At 53.2% G+C, this 24,813-nt stretch overlaps 1 protein-coding gene across 1 annotated transcript; it reads left to right on the forward strand.

Moving 5' to 3' along the window:
• The first annotated feature begins 3,190 nt into the window (after positions 1-3,190).
• On the forward strand, positions 3,191-22,515 carry CTSH (cathepsin H). Its single transcript, XM_067698835.1, has 12 exons — positions 3,191-3,333; positions 6,667-6,698; positions 7,375-7,480; positions 9,042-9,112; positions 9,693-9,797; positions 12,358-12,444; positions 13,189-13,244; positions 15,044-15,125; positions 16,404-16,472; positions 19,227-19,333; positions 21,146-21,271; positions 22,085-22,515. Exons 1-12 carry the CDS (start codon positions 3,243-3,245, stop codon positions 22,158-22,160), a joined length of 1,008 nt encoding a protein of 335 aa, XP_067554936.1. The 5' UTR covers positions 3,191-3,242; the 3' UTR covers positions 22,161-22,515.
• Positions 22,516-24,813: the final 2,298 nt, after the last annotated feature.

A 24,813-nucleotide genomic window follows, 5' to 3' on the forward strand; every position in this document is an offset into this window, starting at 1 on the left:
GATAACGTTCTGAGGGGAAGAGGGGAATGACCAGCAGATTTGGCCTAAAGAAAAAGGATCAGTGGAGGTGGGGTGGGCAATAATTCCTAGAACAGTAAGAAGGAGGCGCTGACTGAGGATTCCAGGAGCTGCGGTTGGGGTTGGTTGGATGCCTGAGTTCTGCTGATGTGTCAGGGAACTCTAGGCCTGGACAATCAGGAAGGCAGGCAGGCTTCCAGGCTCAGCTTCATTCACCTGCTTCCGTGGAGCAGCTGCCCACTCCTGTGGAGAACTCTGGACTCAGTTAGCCAGGGGTTCAAACCCCAGCTCTCTTACTGATTAGTTGTGGGAACACAGATGAGTTACTTAAGTGTCTCAGTCACCTCATCTATGTCACGGGGGAAAACATCAATAGAATTAAGAAAGTTCATTCATGGAAAGCGCTCGGCACTGAGTCTAACACATCCCTAGAGGAGATAATGACTCCTGGGTGTGGAGGATAAGACCTGCTCTCCCCTCTTGCCCTCCCCAGACTCCAGAAGTGCAAAAATGGGGCACAGGAGCCCGAGACCAGGCCCGGCCCTCTATCACCAGAGACACCAGTCAGCTCGAGCATCTCACCTGATGTACTGGTTTGCTATTGCTGCCGACCAGATTACTACAAACTTAAGAGGCTTAAAACAATGCAAATCTATTACCTCACAGGTAGAGAGGTCGGAAGTCCACGTGGAGGGACTTGCCCGGCAGTCCAGCTGTTAAGACCCCCATGCTTCCACTGCAGGGGGCACAGGTTCGTCCCCTGCTCGGGGAGCTAAGATCCTGTTTGCCACGTGGTGTGCCCGAAAAAAAAAAAAAGTCCACGTGGATTTGGCTGGTTCCTCTGCTCCAGGTCTCACACAGCTGAAAGCAAGGGGTCAGCAAGGCTGCCTTCCTTTCCAGCGGATGCCGCAGGACGAATCTGCTTCCAAGCTGATTGAGGTCGTTGGCGGAATTCAGCTCCATGTGGTTGTGGGGTTGAGGTCTCCGTTTCCTTACTGGCCGTGGGCTGGGGTCATTCTCAGCTTCCAGAGGCCACTCACAGTCCCTGACGGGGCTCAGGGTCCCCGTCAAAGCCAGCCATGGTGGGTAGAGTCCTTCTCGTGGTTCAAAGAGCTCTGACCTCCCTCTGCCTCATCTCTCTGAGCCTCCCGCTTTCCTCTTCTGCTCTGAATGGCCACTGTGATTACATCAGGACCTCTCAGCTAATACAGGATAATCCCCCCAAATCAGCTGATTTGAAGCCTAATTCCACCTGCAAAGTCCCTGCCCAGCAGCCTGTAGATTGTGTTCGATCAAATAACTGAGCGATGGAAACTAGAATTCTGCCCACCATTCCTGGCTCGGCACTCTGTGTCCAGCACCAGTCCTCAACCTCCCCTCTGTGGGAATACAGAGGACCAAGACCGCAAAGAAACCCTCACAGAGGTGACGCCCGGCTGGAGCCATAGGAGTAGATGAACTCACCAAGAAAGTGGTTGCAGGGAGCAAACGATGGAGAGAGAGCCCAAGACTGAGCCCGTATTTGGGGTGAGTCACTATTACGGTGCCGTGCTTGGGTCCAGTGTTTTACCTATAACTAAACTGTAAAACTATGTTTAACCACTCTGGGAGGCAGGGCACCTACTCCCATTCTACAGATGAGGAAACTGAGGTCCTGTGGGGGCGAACCACTGGCTTAGGTCACATGGTGAATCTGTAGTAGGACTAGAACCAAACATTAGTCTATAACTGACCAGGCCAGTGCCTTTCATATCTCAGGCCTTTTGGAATGAACCACAAAGGAGGGTCACTGGAGACCCAGCACAGGGAATGAGTTTGGGGTCTGAGGTCTAATACTAGGGCCTTCGGTCCTGCCACTCTCCAGGTGGCTCAGATGGGCAGAAAGATGAGGTGGTTCCTGCACACCTGAAGGATAGGCCATCACAGAGGCTGGACACCTTTATCCCAAAGCCAGGGACTTAACTTTCCAAATAGCAACCATGCAGGGTCTTTTCTCAGACATTTGCCTCAAAGCACACCCAAGGGGCATCCAGACAGGGGCTGATTTATAAACTGACAAAGATCTGCTTTATCTGAAAAGACAGTGTCTGCTGGCACTGCTAACCTTCATGCAGATTCAGGGCCCACCCTGAGCGGTCACCCTGAAGCCCTGTAAGTGCCGATTCCAGAGCCATACCCAGACCTGCTAGTCAAATCCCAAGACAGAACTCCAGGAATCTGCTTCCCCAGGAGCCTCACAGGCAGAGTCTGGGTGAGAACTAGGTTTCCTCCTGTCTGAGGGAGGGAGACATAAGACAGCTCAGATCTGACAGGCCAGCCCTAACAGGCTCTGACCACACCGAAATGCCTCGGGCTGCAAAGGAGCAGGGTGAGCAAGTGCAGTAGGTCAAACCTGGGTTCAGACTCCCTCTGCACGCTTACTGGGAACGTTACCATCAACTCTCGGAGCCTCAGTTTCCCCATTTGTAAAATGGCAGGTCCACAACCTGCCACTTGGCAGGGTGATGACCTAAGTGAAGAACCTGGTCCCACTGGGTGCTGCAGGCAGGTCTGATCATCCTCTCCTCTCCCTTGAAGCAACCCCTGTGCATGTTTCCTTCATTGGAGATGTTCATTGTTTTATTTATCTCACACCCAGACTCTTATAAATCATATTCTTCCTTTTTCAGATTTGCAAAAAAGAAAAAATGGCTCTACAGCTACTAATAGGACTTTCTCAGCAGAAAGACTTTAGACTTTCTTGGGGGGCGGGCGGGGCTAGGGGTGGAACAAGCTCATAAAAACTGCTATCTACTTCCTCTAGTTTAAGTTCATCCCAAGGCTCAAGGGACAACCAGGGGAATGTGATTAATGAGGATGGGAGATGGGGGCTCTGGGGTGGGGACAGGCACCACCCTCGCCCATAGTGCCTGCCAGTCCTGACAGACCGGCAGATCTAGGACCCCGCCGCACGGAGCGGTCCAACTCTCCTCTGCCCTTCCTTGCAGAGAAGGAGAAAGGGGAGTGATGTGGCCAGGACGGGAGGTCGAAGGTGCTCCACTCCCACGAGCCTGGCGCTCCGGGCAGTCCTGCAGGGTCCCGCCGCCTCCCGCCTCCTCCCCCTGCCCCCCCACTCCCGCCCGGCCCCGCCCCTCGCGCCCTCCCGCCCCCCCGAGGCGGCTTTTGGCTGCCTGCCCCGCGGCCTCCGGAGCCAGTGCGCCGGCCGAGTCGCAGCCACCGCCACGATGTGGGCCATCCTGCCGCTGCTCTGCGCCGGAGCCTGGCTCCTGGGCCCCACCTCCTGCGGCGCCGCCGACCTGGCAGTGAGCTCCCTAGGTACGGGGACGAGCGCCCCCGGAAAGGGGCCCGGCAGGTCGGAGACTCTGGGGACCTTGGGCGGGTGGTGACTCTGGGCTCGGGAGCAGCCGGGCAGCGCATTTCCCAGGCCCGAGGCTCAAGAGCTCTGCGGGTCGGTAACAGGGGATCCAGCCAGGGTGACCTGTGTGACGGGGAGGGGGGAGGGGGGCGGGAGGAGGGGGAGGTTTGGAGGGCGGGCGTCTCGCGTGAGCAGAGGAGCGGGTGGCTAGGTGCCCAGGGTCCCCCTTGCTCGGGGCGCTGCAGAGACTAGTACGCCACGGCAGTCTGCGGCCCCTTCTGCCCTCCACCCGCCATCTGGAGACTTAGAGGACGTTGATCTGCCCGTGCCGGAGGCAAGCAGGGACTTTCCAGCCTTTCCTAGTAGCTTCCAGGGACTTGCACATAGGGGATCCCCAGAGGTGCCTTGAGAGCCTGTCTGTACAATGGGCTGGACGGGCTGTTTGGAGGAGTGACTTGCACTTAGAGCAATAGCAGTTTTAGCCCCTGAAGACTGAGGGTGTTTGTTCCAAGGGCTCAGGGTGGTAAGGTCCAGCCCCAGGGCTCCCCTTTATGGCCAGGTGGGCTGTGAGTGGCCCAGCTTCATGCTGCTCTTACACCCCTTCTATTGCTGGGGGTCCAGCCACCTCCCCCGGCTGAAGGCTCGCCCCTGCAGCCTCCCTCCTGCCCTGCCACTCCCCACCCTCAGCCTCTGCCCACTGCCCACAGGCTCTGACCTCAGCAGACCACCAGCCCCTCACCCTGAGGACAAAGAATTGTAGCCAAAGAGCAGCCTGGGGATGGGACAGAGATCACTGGGGCTGAATCTTTTCGACCAGAATCTTGCCTTATTCCTCCCGACCCATTTGTCCAAGGAAGTCCCCCAGTCTTGCAGACCTGGGAGGACGCCCAGCTCCAGCTCAGTCCCAACCTAAGGAAAACCCAGCTGCCCTCAAGCCAGGGCTTTGCTTTACCCTGGCTGTGTCCTGCGTGGAGGAGGAGGGCTGGTGCTGGAAGCCGTCTTAACACCAAAGCAGGGCTTGGCAAACTTTTCCTTAGGTAAAGGGCCAGACAGTAAATATTTCAGGCGTTGTGAACCACACAGGCTCTGTAGCAGCTACCTGTGTTGAAAGCAGCCCTAGGCAGTGTGCAAATGAATAAGCGGGTTGCATTCCCGGAAACTTTTACTTATGGACACTGAAATTTGAATTCAAATGATCTTAAGGTGCTAAAAAATGTCATTTTTTAAAAACCATTCAAAAGTGTGAACACTTTTAGCTCGTGGGCCATACAAAAACAGGCTAATCCCTGTTCTAGACACTCCCACGTGGTCCCCGAGACAGGGCGGTACATAAAGGATGTGTGCTTTCTTCCAAAAGTCACAATGGATTGAAATGGATCTATCTGAGGTTGGGGTGAAGGGTCACCAGAGATCTTTCTCGCCCAAGATCATCTCTGGCTTTTTCTTCCGCTGACCTCCAGCGAATGAGAACTAATACTGGGTTTTCACAGCTGCTTGTTGCTTTTGAAACCTCTGGAGGCAAACACTGGTCAGTTGTCCCAAACTCCATCTGCCTTAAATCTGTCTTACTCTGAAGCCATCCGCTGTAGCAGGGCCTTAACTAGGATTTGCAATCCTCTGAAACCCCACGCAGGGCATATATTGGGGAAATGTGCATTTCTTCCCCAGGGAAAATGGCTATCACTTGCTTTCCGGAACAGATCTGGGACCCACAAGGGGAGATCCTAAATTCCATACAACAGTGATCTTCAGACTGTGGGGTGTGGATCAGTGGGGAAACACAAAAAAGTTCCAAGTGATACCGGCACAGACAGGGAATCTACTTCCAAACCCTTTACTTCCAAGAGAAGAGAGGACCTCACCAAAGTATCAGCTGCTGGGGTCCTAGAAATAATGTTGCGTAATAGAGCCCATGTGATTTGGGGCGTAGGAAGGAGTGCAAGGAATTGAGTGACATTGCTCTAAAAATTGCCTTCTGTTCCCAGAAGCAATAAGCAATGAACAATCCTGTTTATTTGAGCAGAATTTCTCAAGCCTTTTAAAGGGCTGAGGCAAAGACCAGAATTAATGCTAACCCATTCAAGAAACTCGGTAATATTCACCCATGAATATATAAATCCATGGGGAGGGGCGTTGTTAGTAAACTTTAATTTACCTCATTAAGAGATGCCTTTCCGATACAAGTTTACTTTTTACGTTTAAGAAATACTTTTCATAAGGTATATTTGACATGTTTTAATCAGTGTTAATAATGATGGTGATGATGATGACTTAATCCAGAATAAATTTTTATAATAGTCAGAGGCACATGGGTCACAGGGAGTAACAGTAATTTAAATTTATACTTTCTGTTCTTGGTGTTGCATAAAAGGATGCTAGAGCGACCAAGTATAAACAGATACTCCCTTAGGGTAAAATTCTGTGAGATGTGGGTGGAGATGGGAGTTCAAGGAGAAAAAGAAACTATCTGAAATATCCAGCTCTTATAGCAGGGCTTGTTCATGTTACTGATGGTGGATATCAAATCATGATGGTATCATGGATCTTTTTGGCCAGCTTTAAAAGAATGATGTAACAGTCTTATTTTTATATGTCATTCTTTACAATAAGCTGGAATACATCCTTTGCAGCTATGAACATTTGAAGTGCAGTTTTTAGATAGCTTAAAAATGTACAAGGGTGGATATAGCAGGGGTCTACAAATGACTGGCCAGCCCGTTTTTTGTAAATAAAGTTTTATTGAAACAGTCACACCCCTTCGTTTTCACACACAAGGGCAGAGTTGAGTAGTTGTAACAGACTGTAGAGACAGCGAAGTCTAACATATTTACCATCTGTCCCTTTAACAAAATTTTGCCCACACTTGGGATATATAGGTTTTGAAATTAACTTCTTCCTGAAGTATAGCGCAGAAAAAGGCACAAATCATTAAATATGCATTTTAATGAATTTCCATAATCTAAACATACTCGTGAAACCAGCACCCAGATGAAGACATAGAACATCACCAGCACCCCAGAAGCCCCCTCTGTACCCCCACTAAGGACCACCACTTATCCTGACTTTTAATACCATAGGTTAATGGCATGTAGTTTTTCAAAATTAATTTGGAGTACAAAAGCGGTAAGAGTTTGAGTTCCTCTTCACGTTCAGCATTAGATAACACCATTTTGGCTGCTTAAATTTAGCCCAGTTCCCTAAAATGCAAATCAGTTCTGATGTGCCCTACTTGGCTATAGACATTACTGCGAGACACCCAGGCCTAATTTTTTTTTTCTTTTTTCTTTTTGCAGAGAAGTTTCACTTTAAGTCATGGATGTTGCAGGTCAGTGTCCAACTTCTTTCTGAAGTTCTTCACTTCACTAAGTTTCCTGTTATCAAACGAAACTGTGCTTGATTTGAGATAATGAAGAGGGATTTTCCAACCCCATCTCCCTGGGTCTTTCCCAACTGGGAATCGGTCAAACGCTGGGAACGATTCAGTTAAGTGAATTCCTTCCAAACAGTGGTCCCCAGTGATGAAGTTGGCTAGCAGCCTTTCAAGCCTTGAGATTCATTTCTGTATTTTGTATTCACGTCACATTGTGTGTTTGCTGCAAAATCAGTTGGAAAACGCTAGTGTGCGTATTTTTGAAACATGGTGATGTCTGCCATTAACTTGACCTAGTACCAGTTGCGGCGTCCAGAGGTGACCTGCACTTGGCAGGTCCTTCACCAGGGCCTCTTGGTCTCTTGGCTGACTCTCTGGCAGCTGCATGGGCTTCATTCTGGCCACAGGTCCCCAGAGGCAGCGGGGCGGGCGGGGTTGGGGGGGGGTTGCTTTGTAACTTCCTGACTTTCACCACAGAGACCCAGGGCAGTGTCCTGCCTGTGATACAGATTTGGCCTGAGAATCGTGGCAGAAAGAAAACCTGCAATCCTCCTTTTAGAAAACAAAACTGTCTCCCTCTGGTGAGCTGCATCCTGTTTCTGTGACTTATTGCTCATGTGTTTTGTTTCAGCACCAAAAGAAATACAGCTCGGAGGAGTACCACCACAGGCTGCAGGCGTTTGTCAGCAACTGGAGGAAGATCAGTGCCCACAACGCCGGGAACCACACATTCAAAAGTACCGTGGGGCACCTTTCCTGAGGGCTTCTCGCCCATGGCAGGAGGGAGCATCTCAGACGGGGAAGGAAATCAATGAGCGGCGCCACTGATTAAAGGGCGCACTAGGGGCTTGGGGTGGACGGAGCAGCAAGCCAGGCTCTGAAGCTGGGCTTGGCTGACCTCAGATTCTGGCTCCGCCATTATTTTCTGAGATTCAAGGGGTTGTAGCTTTAGGACGATGCTGGTACCCCTGGATGGTTGTGAAGTTTACGGGAGGTGTACAGAAGCCCTGCCCTGTTCCTGCCATCTGTGGGTCCAGCCCAGATGCTAAGCCCCTGGATTGCTGTCGGGGCAGCCTCTTTAGAGATGTGCCCTGGACTCGAGCAGCCTCTTAGGACATCTGCCTTCCCTCCGGGTTAGTTTCACTAGAAACACACACACACTGCGTGTATACTGAGGGCTCAGAAATGACGGCAGTGTCAGCCACGTTGGTGTTGTGGGCAAAAGCATGAGGTGGAAGGAAACCACAGCTTGAATCTCACTTCTGCCTAGTATTGACGTGTGACCCCGCTCTGAAGTTTTACTTGACTGTAAAGTAGAGAGGATAACGCTCCCCTCGCGGGTTAGGAAGACTGAAGGAGGTGGCAGGTGGGCAGGCAGTTGGCGCAGGTGTGCTGGTTCTGTACCCTGCCGTTCACCAGACTCACTGATGGGGTATCTAAAAATATGGGTGCCCAGGCCCCACCCCAGACCCATTACGTCTGCATCTCCAGGGTGCAGCCCAGACATTTGTACTGTGGAAAAACTCCCCCATGGGACTTCCCTGGTGGTCCAGTGGGTAAGACTCTGCGCTCCCAATGCAGGGGACCCGGGTTCAATCCCTAGTCAGGGAACTAGATCCCGCATGCATGCCACAGCTAAGAGTCCTCATGCTGCAACTAAAAGATCCCACATGCCGCAGCAATGATCCCGTATGCCACAGCTAAAACCTGGCGCAGCCAAAATAAATAAACAAATATTACAAAAAAAAAAGGAAAGAAAAAGAAAGAGAAGGCAAGCTCCCCAGGGAATTCTGAAGCAAGTGAAGTTGACCTTGATATATTGAATTACAGTTGAACAATGCGGGGTTAGAGGCACTGACCCTCTGCACCGCTGAGAATCTGAGTATAATTTACAGTCTGCCCTCCATATACACGGTTTCTCTGTATACCCAGTTCCTCTGTCTCCACGGTTCTGCATCCAAGGATCCAACCAACCTGGGATCATGTTGCACTGCAGTATTTACTACTGAAAAAAATCTGTGTGTAAGTGCATCTGCCCAGTTCAAACCATGCGGTTCAAGGGTCAACTGTAAAATCAACTATACTTCACTAAAAAATAAATTAAAAAAAAATTTTTTTTGAAAGGGTCAACTGTACATGACATTTAAAAATTTAAAGGAGCCAAGTTGCAGGGGGCTATAAATCGGACACATGTGAATGTGGGGTTTCATTATTTTTTCTCTTTATTAGTGACTTACTGAGCTCCTCTTTTTTGTTGTGTTTTTTTGTTCGTTTATGGTTTTTCCTTCTCTTTTTCAGTGGGACTGAACCAGTTTTCAGACATGAGCTTTGCTGAATTAAAACGCAAGTATCTTTGGTCAGAACCTCAGGTGGGTGTTATTCATTGTGACCAAGTCTGAGTCTTTTCGCTCAAACCTTTGGAATCAGCTCATAGCCCGCTCTGCTTCCAGAGCGGTTCGGCCCCTCCCCAGCTGCAGCTGGGGGGCCCCCAGGTTCTTGGGGGATCCAGACGTGTCAGCTCCCAGCAGTTCGTCAGTCCATGCTCATGGCCTCATGCAGACCCCAAACTTAGAGTTGCTGGAGAAAATATAGTTGCCCCTTAAAACTGAATTTCGGATAAACAACAAATAATATTTTAGCATAAGTATACCCTAAACATTGCACAGGACAGACACTACAGACTTATTCGTCATTTACCTGAAATTCAAGTTTAACTGAGTGAACTGTATTTTTATTTGCTAAATCCGCCTACCCTATCCTAACTACCCCCAATCTGGGCTCCCAGAAGGACCTGTCATTTAGCGTTTGGAACCAATGGGTGGAGGTGGGATGGTTCTGACAGCTACAGTCTTTCTTATTCTCTCTTGGTGATTCCACTTTAATTACATACTTTTCCATCAAAACGGTTTCTCTTCTTCCCCCTGAAAAAAATGTAATTCGTTGTTTCAGAATTGCTCAGCCACCAAAGGTAACTACCTTCGGGGTACTGGTCCCTACCCACCCTCCATGGACTGGCGGAAAAAAGGAAATTTTGTCTCACCAGTGAAAAATCAGGTATGCATGACAATCCCACCTTTCCCCCCACACACGCCAAATGGCCACATTCTCAGGCAGTATGCCAGGAAGAAAAACTCAGAAGAATCCCAAAACACAGAGAGTATATCCCCAACTCTATTTTTTTTCTCATCATCTCTCTAGCTGCCTTCCTCTGAAAGGCTGGGAGGTCATTGTTTTTACGGCTGGCTCTGAGGGATAAAAGTGTATTTCTTCACTGGGCTGAAGTTTACCCATCCCCCTTGTTCCACCCCACTGTGTAAAGTTCCCCGTTGGCCCTAGGTCTCTTCTACAGTCACCCAAAACATCACGTTCTCTGTGCCCTTTAGTAACTGCACACCGGGACCCCGTTCCTACTGCCCACACATCTTTTCTTCCCCGTCCTCCATACGCTGCACGAGGCACCAGGGCCCAGCCCCTCCCTGGCTGGCTGCTTTCCCACAAGGGAGCTGCAGGTGGTTAGTGAACAGAATGGATCCCAGCGTTTCAGACCTGTTCTCAGGAGCAGCCCCGCAGGGCACAGCATGCCTGGCAAGGGGAGTGGCGGCGTCTTCCCTGCACTTACAGAGGTGAGAACCCGGCCGCTGGCTGGAGGGTCCCAGCACATTGCTCTGTCCTGGAGAGTCTGGACCCACCCCTTTTTGTCCCCTGGAAGTAACAGTGCAGTGGCCTTCTTCAGGAAGATGCCGACCTCTCGATCCCAGGAAATACAGGTGAAGGTTTCCCTCCTGGAAGCACTTTGCTTTCCACTGAAACTCTCCATGAGAAACATTTTCTCCCTTTCCTTAAAGCCACATGGCATAGCTCCAAATCCTCCCAGGCTCACTGGGTTCCCAGAACCTGCCTAGTGATCTAGACGTTTAAACCAGCATCCGGAAGCCGAGACAAGTCTCCCCTCCCAGCAGTCGGAGGGGTAGAATGAAGTCAGCCCTCTGCTCCAAGCCCCAAAGGCAGCTTTTAGACCATCTGAGAATTCCACGACCGTTCAAAGCAACAAGCGTTAAATGTGGAAGCCCGAAACCTGCTCACCCTGTGGGCAGGTGAGAAGGGGAAGTCTGCCAAGAACGTTCCGGGTCCTTGTGTTAACTGACCCTCGGGCAGGACGGAGCCCCGGGGTGTAGGGGCCAGAACAAGGCGATTACCCTCATGGGTGTGTGTGGTCTCTCACTGTAGACACCATGCGGTTACAGATACGGCGACCGGATCTGACATTAGCTCAGCAGCCTTGAGGGTTTCTCACTTTACAGAGGAGGAAGCGCTGAAGGTACAAGGCAAGCAGATGACAGAGGGCCCTTCCATCCAGGTCTCTGCTCAAGGCCAGTGCTGGCCACTCGGCCCTGCCCTGCCTCCTGCAGTGGCGGCCAAGCCCAGCCTCTGACCAGCCAGAGACGCTCTGACCAGGCCCTCCCTCCCTGCCGAGGGAAGGCTTTGAGAGGAAGAACTGGAGCCCGGGGTAGGGTGAAGGCTCTTTCCAGGGAGACAGCAGTGAGGACTCAACAAGGACAGCGAGGACGGGAATCTTAGGAGAAATTTCAGAAGTAAAATATGGAAGACTGAACCAGCAAGGGGCAGAACAGAGACCAAGATGCGGCTGAGAGAAAAACACAAACAACAGCTAATATTACGGAGCCTGTGGGGTAACTGCACGACGGGCAGGATCTCATCTACCCCTCTGACAAACAGCCCTGTGAGGGAAGCACGGCTGTTCCCGTGTTACAAATGATGAGACCGAGGGTCAGAGTGGGCAGCAGCTCGCCCAGGTCGCACGGTGGGTGTGGGGCAGAGCTATGATTTGAACCAGGCTGGCAGGTTCCAGCGCCCGACTCTGAGCCCTCGGGAGGCGCCGGGAGGAAGGTGGCTGGGCAGCGGCAGTGACCGTGGCAGAGGACGGGGAGATGGACGGGTGGGTCAGGACACGCAGAGTCTGAGGGGTTTGGGGCGTATACGGGTGGGATCATCTGGGAGACAGGGTGTCTGGGCCTGGGTGGAGGTGAGGGCTGAGCGTTTGGGGAGTTGTCAGTTTAACAGTTGGGACTGTGGGTGAGATTGGAGGTGGAAAGGTGATAGAGAAGCTTCTAGAAACAGGACTCTGGTGAGGCCTTCTGTTGGAAGACAGTGGGAAGAAGAGGAATCAGCATAAGATTCAGAAGTAGAGGGACTTCCCTGGCGGTCGAGTGGTTAAGACCCTGCGCTTCCACTGCCGGGGCGTGGGTTCCATCCCTGGTCGAGGAACTAAGATCCCGCATGCCAAAAAAAGATTCCGAGGAACAGAAGAGCACAGAGTGGGGTCGGGAGGGAGGGCTCTGGCGTGTAGGCCGGTGGGGGTTGGTAGCGGGGGGCCAGGACTGGGAGTGCACGGGCACTCATCAGCGGTGGCGGCTGCTGCTTCCCCTGTGCGAGCCTCGGCCTCCTCGTCTGCAACACGGGGAGAAGGATGCCGGCCTCGCGGGCCTCGTGAGGGTCAGCGTGGACAGTGTGGGCCAGGGCTTTGTCAGCTGAAGTCACGGGAGCCCGCGGGGTCCTGGCCCCTGACCTCCCTCCCCCTCCCCTTGGCCTCTAGGGCAGCTGTGGCAGTTGCTGGACCTTCTCCACCACCGGGGCCCTGGAGTCTGCTGTCGCCATAGCAACTGGGAGGCTGCCCTCTTTGGTGAGCAATCAGCCATGGTGCCGGGGGAGGGATGCGGGAGAGGGGTCACAGCTTCGCTCCAAGGCCTGATTTGGAGGACCAGACCTGGGCCGTCAGGCTTCTTTGTGGCTTTTGCTGACAGTGCCATTTCAGTTGGACTTCAGGTGTCCCAGCCTCACGGACATGCAGCGTGCAGACGTCAGCTGACACTTCAGAAGGAATGAGGCTTGTTGAGGAGATGGCCCAAGGGCTCATCCCTGGGTGGGTCGGGGTGTTCCTCGGTGTGGCCACCTGGGGCCTTCCGAGAGCAGAGCCTGCCTGGGAGGCAGCCCTGTAGGAGCTGTGGCCCCTCTCAAGCTGGTCACCTTCAGGCAGGGAAGAGCGAGCAGGGACCCCTGAGCCCCTGGAGTGAGGGGTGACTGCCCAGCCGCTGCATCCTGTGTGGGGAAGAGGGGCCGGCAAGGCTGGTGAGGGCCGCCAGGAACCGGCTTGAGGGAAGGCCTGTCCCCTCCCCCTCCCATCTGCCACACGTACGTGCACACCTCCAGGGCCCCCCGTGTCCTCTCACCTGCCCACTTGGCTGCCAGGCCGTCGCTGAGCTTCTCCCCGACAGGGGCCGGCTGCTGGGGAGACAGCCCTTGCTCTCCGGGAGCTTAGCATCTGGTGCCCTTGGGCCCCGGGCGGGCGGGGCCGCAGGCGTGGGTCCACTCGGGAGGCAGGGCGCTGGAGGCGCCCAGCTCACCGGGCGTGCGTTCCTCCCTCCAGGCCGAGCAGCAGCTGGTGGACTGCGCCCAGAACTTCAACAATCACGGCTGCCAAGGGTACGGCCCTGACCGGGGTGGGGGGGGTTGGGGGGGCAAAGCCCCTGCTCATTTCCCGGGGTCACTTCTGTCGGGCCTCATACGGGCCGGGCACTGCCACAGCCTCTGCCCTCGGTGGGAGCAAAATCGGCCCCGCTTGTGGAGGGGGAAGGTCACCTAACACGCCCAAGGCCCCTCAGCTGGAACGGGCAGAGCTGTAATGCAAGCCCAGGCCTGGCTGGTTCCAAGATCCACCCTCGTTCCCTGGTGTCACCCGGATTTCACCCCATAGCACACTTGGCCTCGCTGGCCACCAAGGCCTCTGGCGAGTGGCCGAAAGAATTAATAGAATGAGAAGCACATCATCCTCCAAAACCAAGATCCACACACAGGTGTCTGGCTGGCCTTTCCACAGGTTCTCTAAAGCTCTAGCCACCCCAGCTTGGCAGGCCGCGTCGAGGAGCTTTCCTGTAGATGTGGTGCAGGGTTCAGGCATAAAGGCTGCGTCTCTGCTGGGCCTGCTTTCCTGGCCCTTTTTTTATTATTATTTATTTTTTTGGCGATACCACATGGCTTGCAGGATCTTAGTGCCCCGACCAGGGATCAAACCCGAGTCCAGTGAAAGCACTGAGTCTTAACCACTGGACCACCAGGGAATTCCCCCGACCCACGGGTTCTTAGGGATTTACCCACGTTTCTCTGTGTCTCCAGCCCTCATCTCCTCCTCACGTGCTCTGAGACCTTTCCTCAGGATGAGCGGCTTTCCCAGAACATACGTGTGTAAAGCCAGGCCCTCGTGCTCCCCTAGGGCACGCTCCCAGCCTCGCCTCCGCTCGCCTACCTGCGGCCCATCCCTCTCTCGGGCGAGTCCTGGGAAGGCCCGGTGCTCCACCTGCTCTGACAGAGCCAGCACGAGGGCCTCCACGCTCGGGCTGCGTCTGGGAGTCGGGGGTGAAGCCACGGCCTAGTTGCTGGTCCACCATCATATCATGGTTAGCCTCATGGCTTTTTGGTCTCTTTCCTCTTTGCAACTTATAAACACCACCCGTCACAGGTCTGAAAGGGCATCCTGGGGCCCCACCATTTTTCCGAGGGATGTTTGCTTTGGTTTACTTCATTTTTTCGTTCATTCAGCAAGTACGACAGCACCTGCCCTGTATGTAGGCACGAGGGATACAGCAGCTGATGTTCTAGCTGTGCCGCAGGTGGGGTGGTGACAGATGCTCTGGACAAAACCCAGAAGGGACAGGCGATTGATGGGGAGTCGTGGCTGGATAGCTGTTGAGTCTTCTTTACTCCAGGAGGCAACACGAGGTGGAAGATCCACCTTTGGAAGCAGATCCTGGCTGTAGCTCTGGGGCCCTGGGCAAGTTGTTCAGCCTGTCTGAGCTTCAAGAAGTAACAGCAGCTACCTCCCGGGGTTCTGAGGGGTTGGAAAGTCACGTTTGCAGAGCACCTGCCCAGGCGGGGCCCAGTGGGCACGGTGGTGGCAACGACAGTCAGCTGGGCAGATCCTGTCGGGTCCTTTTCCTGACAGAGCGAGGGGCCTGGCTTCCAGAGGTCTCTGTCCCACGGAAGCACGTGTGGCTGGACCTTGGACCCTCCTTGATAGCCTCTTCTGAGTCTGTTGAGCTGTATCCTGAGGCCGGGCAAACAGGGTGGCATTGCTAGCCCCTCGGAGACTTCTCTGCCCCTGGGACATGCCCCAACCACGGCCTCCCAGCCCTGCCAGGGCAAACGTCTCCAAGCTCCAGCCCCTGCAGGCCCCGCCTCCATCGGGGCCAGTCTCAGGTAGGCACAGCTGTGTATGCTTCTTGCAGGGGTCTCCCCAGCCAGGCCTTCGAGTACATCCGGTACAACAAGGGCATCATGGGTGAAGACACCTACCCCTACAAGGGCCAGGTAACTCTGGGCAGCCTGGGCTCCGTCTTCTTGATCTGCAATGCTCCCCATCTCCGTTCTTGTCCCAGCCTCAGAACACATCTCTTCCCCTGCACCCCCCTGGAGGACTCCCCACTTCCACCCGGATTCTCAGAATTGTCTCTTGCAGCTCACTTTTTCCCCTCCTCTACTTGCCCAAGCCCCAGCTGTCAGCCAGCCGGGGGGGCCTCTTACCGCCCTGTGTGTGGCAGCACCGTCAGGCTGCCCCGCCCTGCCGTGAGTGCACCGGGACGCCGTCTGTTGGCTTCTTCCCTCCCCATTCGTGCGGACAGCACTCCTGGGCCCACACCCACTTTGTCCAGGGCCTCCCCTGCCATCACCTCAACCCCGCCTTTGCACGGCTGGGCACCTCGACTGTCCCACAAACCCGGGATTCCTCCTGTATCTCCCCTCTCGGCGATGGGAGGACCACCCTTCCCTAAAATGTCTTGGCGGCCAGTGGTCCATTCTTGGGGCGGCTCCCTGACCCAGACCTCACCTCAGTCAGCCTTCTGACCATCTTAGACCTTCTCGCATCTGCTCCTTTGGTCCATTCTGTGTCCCTGCCTGCACTCGGACCTTGGCTTCCCTTCACCCTAGATCACTGTGGGTGCCCTCTCCTTGGCCCCCCACCCACCCACCCAGGGGCCGCCAGAGTGGCCTCTGAGACTCAGCTCTGACCACACCCTGCCTTGTTCAGAACTCTTCAAAGGCTCCTCAGGGCCTGCAAGAGAAACTCCAGACTCTTCGGCCTGCCTTTCGAGGCCTGCCCTCCCCCCACGTCGCACAGATCTGTCTTCCCAGTCTTGGCTTTTACTTCACTCTCCCCTTCACAAGCCTTATGCTCCCACCCACCCCCAACTTGCTGGTTCCTAAACGTCAGGTCCTGCCTTCTTGTCATCCTGACCGTCTCTCCCGCCTCAGAAGGGTTTGATCTTCCCTCCGTGTGTCCTCTGCGCCTGCCTCTTGCAGGTGAAGTTCCTTGAGCTGAGACTGGCCCCTTCCTTGTGCTCCCAGCAGGTGCCATGCGAACCCACCTCTGCCAAAGCCAGCACAGGACCCTTTCCTCCCACTAGACTGTGAGGTCCTTGAGGGCAAGGAGGCCTCTAGTTCCCTCACAAGTGACCTCATCACCCAGGCCCTGGGACCTGTAGCTTTCGCTTTATAAATGTTATCAAATTGCATAGGGGAGGCCTGAAGTCTCAGCCCGGGGCCGAGCATCCCTAACCTGTGTCCCATGACCTTTGCCACCCTGAACAGGATGGTGAGTGCAAGTTCCAGCCCAGTAAGGCCATTGCTTTTGTCAAGGATGTGGCCAACATCACAATGGTGAGTACTGATCCTTCTCTCGGATAGGGAATGTGTTCTGATCAGGAGGCCAGTCTCCACTGCCGTCAGATGGCCAATGGGCACTGCAGGGCAGCCTTTCTGAGCAGCACATCACTTTGATTCAAGAGTTTTGATTATCCTTGAATCTCAATCACCATGACGGGGGCAGGATGGAAGACAGGAGGGAAAGAGCAAGAGACTAGCATTCGGGTGCTCTGGTTCTGACCTGGGTCTGTACAACTCTTCCATCTTGTGTTTCAGTTTTCTTGTCTGTAAAGTGCAAAACTTAATCCCCATCCTACCAAAGAGGATGTGAGGATGTGTGTGATGTCGGGTATGTGTGTGAGAGATGGAATGTGAATGCACGGAGTATGAATGTGTGTCAGTCAGGATAAACCAGGTTATGCTGCAGGAACAGCTCCAGACTCTGGATGGCTTAAAACAATCAGATTTTATGTCTCATTCGTGTGGCGTGTCCCTTGGTTTAAGCAGGGCTGTTCTCTGTGTCATTGGCTTCACTCCAGGACCCAGGCAGACGGAAAGAGTGGTAAATTATGCATTGGCTCTTAAAGCCAAAACAAGTTACACAGCCACACCTAACCTCAAGTAGACGGGGAAGTCCATAACTTCAGTACAGTACAAACCGTACTCTGTCCGAGAGGGAGCTGGAATAAGTGTGAACAGCCCTCGTGACTCCACTGTTTGCATGTTTGCAAGCACGGGCGAACATGCATAAAGAGTGAAAGAATATTTCCACGGGTGTGTGTAGGTGTGACGTGTGCTGATGAGAGCAGTAGGCTGAGGGTGTGTGCCCACAAATGTGTGCGTAAATCACAAACATGATGACTGTGTAATGACAGTAGCTACCATTTAATTAAAGCAGGCGCCATGCAGTCAGCAACAGTAATGAAATTTATGGAGTGCTGACAGGAGCTATACCAACCACTTAGCATGTATTACCAAGACAGCCCTAGGAGATAAATGTCATTATCACCTTCATTTTATAGGTGAAGAAAGGTTCAGTGTGGTTAAGTAACATGCCCAAGGCCACAAAGCTAGAAGTGGAAGCTGGATTTGAACGGAAACCATGTCATTCCAAAATCTACACCCTGTATTTGGGATATTTCTGACTATGGTAGATTTATCTTCAAACAAGAGCCAGTGGGCTTCCCTGGTGGCGCAGTGGTTGAGAGTCCGCCTGCCGATGCAGGGGACGCGAGTTCGTGCACCGGTCCGGGAAGATCCCACATGCCGTGGAGCGGCTGGGCCCGTGAGCCATGGCCACTGAGCCTGCGCGTCCGGAGCCTGTGCTCCGCAACGGGAGAGGCCACAACAGTGAGAGGGCGCGTACCACCAAAAAAAAAAAAACAAGAGCCAGTTTCTCTTAGATACACTCACCAAGGGCTGACCGACTCTGGCCCATTCATATCCCATTAGGCAGTGAACCGGGAGCTCAAAGGTATCCCTTTTGCCTGGTGCCCAGGAGAGCCTTGCCCATGGCACCTGCAGGGCCCTAAGAGCAGGCCAGCACTGGCGTCTGGCCCTCCTTGGCAGGGCCGAGGGATGGCCACAGGAACGGCAACTCCACGACATGCTCCCCCTCTAGGCGAGCAGGCCTCCGTGCCTTCCTGGTCTCATCTGCCCTGACCTGTCTGTGCTCACGAGGCCTTTTCTGAGCACAGGGAAGGGAGCGGCTTGCTTATCAGGCAGCCGTTTGCTCTTTGCAGCCGTGTCACTGCCTGCCCCTCCAGGGAGGCAGGACGGAGGAAGGGCTGGTGCCCCAGCCCCTCCAGCCTGACCCTCCCTCAGCAGAGCCCTGGCCTCAGCTCACCCTCATTTCAACTCCCTAAGTCTCCAGCCAGGGGAATGGCCTCAGCTCACGCTAACCCAGTGGGTCCCAGCAGGGATGCTTTAAGAAATCCTGCTGCATGGGACCCACCCTGGAGATGCTGATGTAATCGTCTGGGGCGCAGCCTGGGCACTGGGATTTTGTAAAGCTCCCCCGGTGATTGCAACTGCTGCTCTCGCCCAGTCTCTGCAGCTCTGTTCCAAAGCCGCAGCCTCCAGGAAGCCTCTGACTTCCTCATGCCACCTTCCCCACTGGATGGGGATGCATCCTCCTCGGGCACACACACACATTTCTACCACCGTCTGGGCCTTATCTGCTCATGGACTTCTAACCCCTGAGTTCTACCAAAAAAAGCTCCTTAGACTGGCGTTGTGGGTGCAGGGGTTCCTGCAGGTGGGAGTGGGGGAGTCACACCCATCTCTGCACCCCCTGGTCCATGGGAGGGCCTTGGCATGTGGCTGTGAGTGAGCGAGTGAATGAGTCCACGCTGTACCCTGGGCCTGACCCGGAAGGGTGCAGGATTCCCTCGGAGCAGAGCAGGGAGGGGGAGAGAGAGGAGCGCACGGTCCAGCCCAGCAAAGCCGAGGGAGGTCACAGGGGAGCCAGGATTTGGGAGGAGGGGCCCACAAGCCAAATAAAAAACCCCAAGGATCCCGGCCATTCAGGCGCAAGAGGGCAGGGGCCCCCATACCAGCCCCCAATACCCAGGGCTTGGCTCTGCTGTAAGGAAGGGCAGCTCCCCCTTGGCGGCAGCTTTTTGGCCTAAAACAGACTTCTCTTCCCTCCTCAGAATCATCGCTTTGAGCCTCTGTCCCCTACTTTGGGGCAAAGGGCCATATTTCACAAGTGGGGTGGGGAGGTGGCAGAGGCCACGTGTGTCCACCTGTTGGCCCCTCTGTCCACAGAACGACGAGGAGGCGATGGTGGAGGCGGTGGCCCTGTACAACCCTGTGAGCTTTGCCTTCGAGGTGATTGATGACTTTCTGATGTACAAAAAGGGTGTCTACTCCAGGTGAGCCGGGGAGGGGCTGGGTGGGCATTTCGCACCTTCCGCCAGTGCATCAGCCTGCAGCCCTGAAGGTCAGGATCCACGGTCCCCAAGTGGGAGGAGGAGAGGCGGTCACATGGCTGGTCAGGGCTGGGGTCCCGGCCCTCATCTGAGCCCAGAGCTCACCCTTCCTCAGCAGAAGAGCTGCCTCTCGTGATGAAAACCTGTGTTCAGAAATTTGAAGATGTGAAATAGGAAATGGCTGCTCTCAGACACCAGAATCCCGTGCTGAAGCCTCCACCGCAGGGTTTTTGAGGAAGCCCGAGTTCTCTAACACTGGTGTCGTCTCACCCAGGCCTCTTGCCTGTTTTGCAATATGAGTTCGGCCACTTCCGGTAGCATCTCCTTCATGGCCCCTTGTCATCTGGCCATGCCGAAGTGCAGGTGTCCTCCAGGGCTTTCTCCTCAGCGCTCTGCCCTCTTCTCACACACTCCTTGAACTCCACGGCCAGCTGTTTGCTGAGAAATTCCAAGTCTCCATCCGCCAGCCTGGTCTCTGCCGGGTGTTAGACCCACAGATCTAAGGGCCTCGCCGCAGCATCAAGCTGGATGGCCCGTGGAAACCTGAGATCCTGCGTGTTTCCGTCCCTCACCAGACGCTGCCCCATTAACACTGCTCAGAAGCGTGCCCTCCGCTCCCTCCCCGTGTCTGTGCCCACCGTTGCCTCCTTCCTGCTCTGTCCTTGTGCCCTCACCGCTGGTCCGTCCTCCACTCGGAGCCAGAGTCAGCCTTCGGGAACACCCTTCTCACCACTCCAACTTCTCCATCCTCCAGCATCTCCCCATCTCGTGTCTTAGCTCGGCCAGGGAAACCCTCGTGATCTGGTCCTTCTTTCTCCAGGCTCATCTCCCGTCAAAGCCACCCGCGTCCTCCCTGTTCCACCCCGTGCCCCTGCCCCACTGAAGAGCTCATAGTTTTATGCGAGTCCCCTGCCTCCCCAGGGAAACCTTGCCCCTGCCCCACCCCGTTCCCACCTGGTTGGATCCCCTTCCTCGGGCTCCTGTCAGCCCCCCAGCCGTCACAGCCCTCGGTCCACTGTATGGAAGTAGCCTCTCTGCCATCCTCCCTGTCGAAGGAGGCGTCCTAAATCCAGGAGCAGAGTTTTGCACGCTGCTGGTGTCTCGCACCTCGTCCCTGGGCCTGGCACGTACCAACAACTCAGTTACACGTCGGCTCAGTGATCACACGACCACTGCAGTTTGTCCTCTTGAAATTTTCAGAATTTCCTCATGAGAACCAGTTCACTAGCTAAAATGAGAAACCTGTGTAATTGTCCCAAATACAAGGTAATCTTAAAATTACATACAGTGGCAACAAAGCAATGCCACGTGAAACTCCAGCCGGACACTGTTGCCCTCAGAAGGTGCAGCAGGAGGGCTGCTCTCTCCTTGTTATGAAAGAGGCATCGGAAAGCGTCAGGTGTCAGAGCTGGGCCAGCACCACGCTAAATCTCGCTCCTTTGGGTGAGAAGAACCCAAGGGGCTGAAGAGAATACTTCTCTTTCCCTGTGACTAAACGAGAGTTAATTCACCACCTTAACTGCCTCCCAGTCCCCGCTTTGGGAAACCTTGCTCTAATTCACTTCTTGGATGTGATCGACTCACCTTTTTTTTTTTTTTCCTTTGGCTGTGCTGCACGGCAGGCCGGATCTTAGTTCCCCTACCAGGGATCCAACCCACGTCCCCTGCAGTGGAAGCAGAGTCCTAACCCCTGGACCGCCACAGAAGTCCCACATATTTTCCATATTTCAAGCCTCTTTCATTTTCACTTTCCAGTACTTCCTGTCATAAAACTCCAGATAAAGTAAACCACGCAGTCCTGGCTGTTGGGTATGGAGAAGAAAATGGGATACCCTATTGGATCGTGAAGAACTCTTGGGGTCCCCAGTGGGGAATGAAGGGGTAAGCAGCTTCCAGGTCCCGTGTGCTGGGACGGGGCGTGACTGCTCGGGTCTGGGGGCCCTCGGAGTGTGCAGGGGGTCTCCTCCACCTCAAATGTGGCTTCCAAGAAGGGGCTGCTAAACAGAGCCTTTAGCCCAGGCCAGGAAGAGGGGAGCGTGAGGATGTAACCCTCACACCCCCAAGAAGCCTCCAGCAGCCCCTCTCCCATCCTGGACCCCAGACTTTGATGACTCGGTGTCCGGAACAGGAGTCCATTTGGCTCAGGAGGTTCTATGACCACCACTAGGAAACAGTTCACAACACAGGACGCTGCTGGGACTAAGCCAGCACCTGGGAGGGCCTGTGGCTGAGAAATCCAAGCACCAAGTTTACCTGATGGCTGACAGCCCCTCCTTCTAGAATGGGGCTGGAATCAGGTGGCCTGGGTACATACCTTGATGGGACTTTGTCCCTGTCTCTTCTCTAAGACTCCGTGTCCTCACCTGAAAAGGGGGTTTTCATCTGTTACCCGAGGGGTCCCAGTGGTGATTAAATAACTACATGAGGGCCTAGGCAGAGCTAAGAACGGGGCCCTCAGCAAACTCTGGGACAAGTTAGATATGGACAGAATAAGGAAGAGAGTTCAGGGGGCAGCCAGGTGGAGGGAAGGAGAAGTTACTCACAGGTCAGAGATTTCCTGGTGGTCAGATAAACCCAGTACTGCAGTTTTGTGAGCAAGTTCAGAGGGCCTAATCCCTGGAGTCAGACCTTGGTTCCAGAAGGGCCTGTGGAGAGGAAGCCGCCAGCCACGCCTCAGCCCCTCCCTCTGTGCAGGTACTTCCTCTTGGAGCGCGGGAAGAACATGTGCGGCCTGGCAGCCTGCGCCTCCTACCCCATCCCCCTGGTGTGAGCCGGGGCTGCAGCAGCAGCAGCGACTGGTTGGTGGATGGAGGGAGGACCGGGCAGCCTGGGGCCTAAAACCCTGCCCTGGAGGAAGTGAGCGGTGGGAGACCCCCCACCAGGGCCCTGAGCCTGGAAACCCAAAGAAAACGACGAGGAAGAATTCCATGGAGCAACAAGCCCACGCACGTCTTCTGACACAGAGGTCACCACCAGCCATGTGCCTTAAGCATGATTTTTAACTGACTCAGCGCCACATGGACCAAGAATGTTTTCTTCCCAGAAGGGCTGCTTTTCCCATTTGGAGGAAGCTCCACTGACAGTCTTTTCTGTGGTCTTTATTGAATAAACCTTCAGTGAGCACCTCCCCGAGTCAGGCTGTGTGCTGGGGCCTGGGCCTGCCTCCGGGCCCTGGCCTCCTAAGAGGGAGGCACCAAGGGGTGGCCGGCTCTCTGGCTGGGAGGACGGCGTGGGTGCTGGTGCCACTGTCTCCCAGAGGCGGGACCCGGGAGGAAGAACAGGTTTCATTTGAGATCTTGACTCTTCGTCCCCACATGGGGAAAGAGGAGCTAGTGTGCCAGGCCCTGGCAGAGCCAGGATTCAAACCCACGACACCAGCCAGGAAGCCTGTACTTCTCCACGGGGCCTCCCCCGTCCCAGCTTCCTGCTCCTACTGCCCTGCCCCTCCGCCCGGGACTGCCCCCATCTCTTCCTCCCCTGATGCTCCCGCCACCTCCACCATTCCTTCTCTTGAGAAAATGGGGTCTCCATCCAGAGGGTGGCCGTGGAGTCTCTGCTGCTTCCCGATGCCTCTGGGCTCCAGGGAGTAGGGTCTGTGGCACGAGTTGGTGCTGTTGGTTCTACAGTTCACAGATGTACCTAATAAGAAAATCTTTCATGTCATTTGGGCCTCCTGGAGAGCTAACAGCTTGAGACTTGTTATTTTCATGACAAGCCCTATTTAGACAATGCAAGTGTGGTTTAATCTGTTACAAAAGTCTAGTAACATAAGACACCACAACAGTAAGTCAAAAGCCAATCACCTTAATAAACAGTAATCGGATGAAATTCAATCTATTTTATTCTAGTTAATCTACTCTAGATTTTTAAAAAACACTAAATGAAATAAAAGCATAATTCCTTAATACAATAAAGATCCCCAAACCCGGGGGCAGTGGTATAAAAGGAGTTCCATTAAAGGCAGACAGGGAACAAATAGGCCCAAGATCAGTACAGTTGCTTAACATTAATCTGGAAGGTCTGGCTGCTGTGCTGAGGAATAAACCACATTAATATGTGCGGACGGTATACTAATGTGGCTGAAAACATTCAAGAGGATATACGTCAAAACTCAGAACTAATGAAAAGAGTTCAGAGAGTGGCTGCTTACCAGACACAAAACAATCAAAATCCTTCAACAAAACTCAGAAGAAAAGTATTTTACACTGTAGCAACAAAACTAGTAGCCAGGAATAACCACACACACACACACACACACACACACACACACACACACACACACACACACACACGTCCTACATGAATAAAATGATTAAATTACTAAAAGCTGTAAAGGAAGACTTGAATAAATTGAGAAGCATACCATATTCTTGAATTTGAACGATTAACATAAATAAATTGATTCTAGCCCAAAATAAAAATACAGGTTTGGTACATTTCCATCTAAAATCCCAATATAATTTTTTGATACTTTCTATTTACCTGGGGGAGAAAAAGCCCAAGATGGATTTTATAACTGAGTAATGAAAATGGATTTTTTCACATATCAAAATGTATAAAATGTCAACACTTAAAAGAGTGTATCAGTTAAGAGTAGACTATAACACCCAGATTATGAGAATTCTATACATAAGTAGCAGACACAAATCAATTTCTACTATTCAATAAAAGGAGCTAGGAAATTGGACAGTATTTGGAAAAACAGCTTAACCTGAATCTTCACTCAGCATTATATCATTTAAGTAAAGTTTAAAAATTTTTTAAGTTTTAGATTTACAGAATTATTGTGAAGATAATACGAAGAGTTTCCATATATCCCACACCCAGTTTTCTCTATTATTACTATCTTGCAATAGTACGTAATATTTGTTGAAATTAATGAACCAATATAACCGTGTTATTAATAATCGTATTTTTATTAAGTCATTCATTTTAGAGAAAGATTCTGGATGAGGTTTCAGAGAAATTCAAATTACCATTTTCAAAATTAACCTCATCTGGGGGGTTTCCTAGCTCATTACAGATTATGGGCTTGGACCTGGATGCAGGCTTTCTCTCCACAAGCTCCCAGGATGTCTGCAGCCCTCAAACCCACAAGGTGATCATGGATCTCCTACAAAGGGGGCTTGCAAAGGCCAATTCCCACCCTCTCCTTCAGTTACCAAACAACTACTGAGTGTCAGCTGTTTGCAACTCCCCTCTTACACCAGGCTCCTGGGAGAATACAAAGATGCTCCTGGCATCCCCGTGGCCATGACTGTTGTGAAACAGGAAAAATGACCCATGCCTTGGTGCTGTTTGGATTTAAGGTTCTATCCAGGCAAGGTTCTATCCAACTGGGATGAAAACATTCCAAATGCACTTGAACTCCAAGGATCCAGAAGACAGTCTGGTACAGGGCAGAAGCTGCCTCATTTGTCTCA

Source organism: Pseudorca crassidens, chromosome 1 (genome assembly GCF_039906515.1).
Source record: "Pseudorca crassidens isolate mPseCra1 chromosome 1, mPseCra1.hap1, whole genome shotgun sequence".
Taxonomy (NCBI): domain Eukaryota; kingdom Metazoa; phylum Chordata; class Mammalia; order Artiodactyla; family Delphinidae; genus Pseudorca; species Pseudorca crassidens.

Excerpts from the sequence above, each read along its gene's own strand:
- CTSH (XM_067698835.1), top strand. The coding sequence starts at position 3,243 with ATGTGGGCCATCCTGCCGCTGCTCTGCGCCGGAGCCTGGCTCCTGGGC. Across the intron at positions 9,113-9,692 it reads ATCTTTGGTCAGAACCTCAG|AATTGCTCAGCCACCAAAGG; the intron begins GTGGGTGTTATT and ends TCGTTGTTTCAG. Across the intron at positions 9,798-12,357 it reads TCTCACCAGTGAAAAATCAG|GGCAGCTGTGGCAGTTGCTG; the intron begins GTATGCATGACA and ends CTTGGCCTCTAG.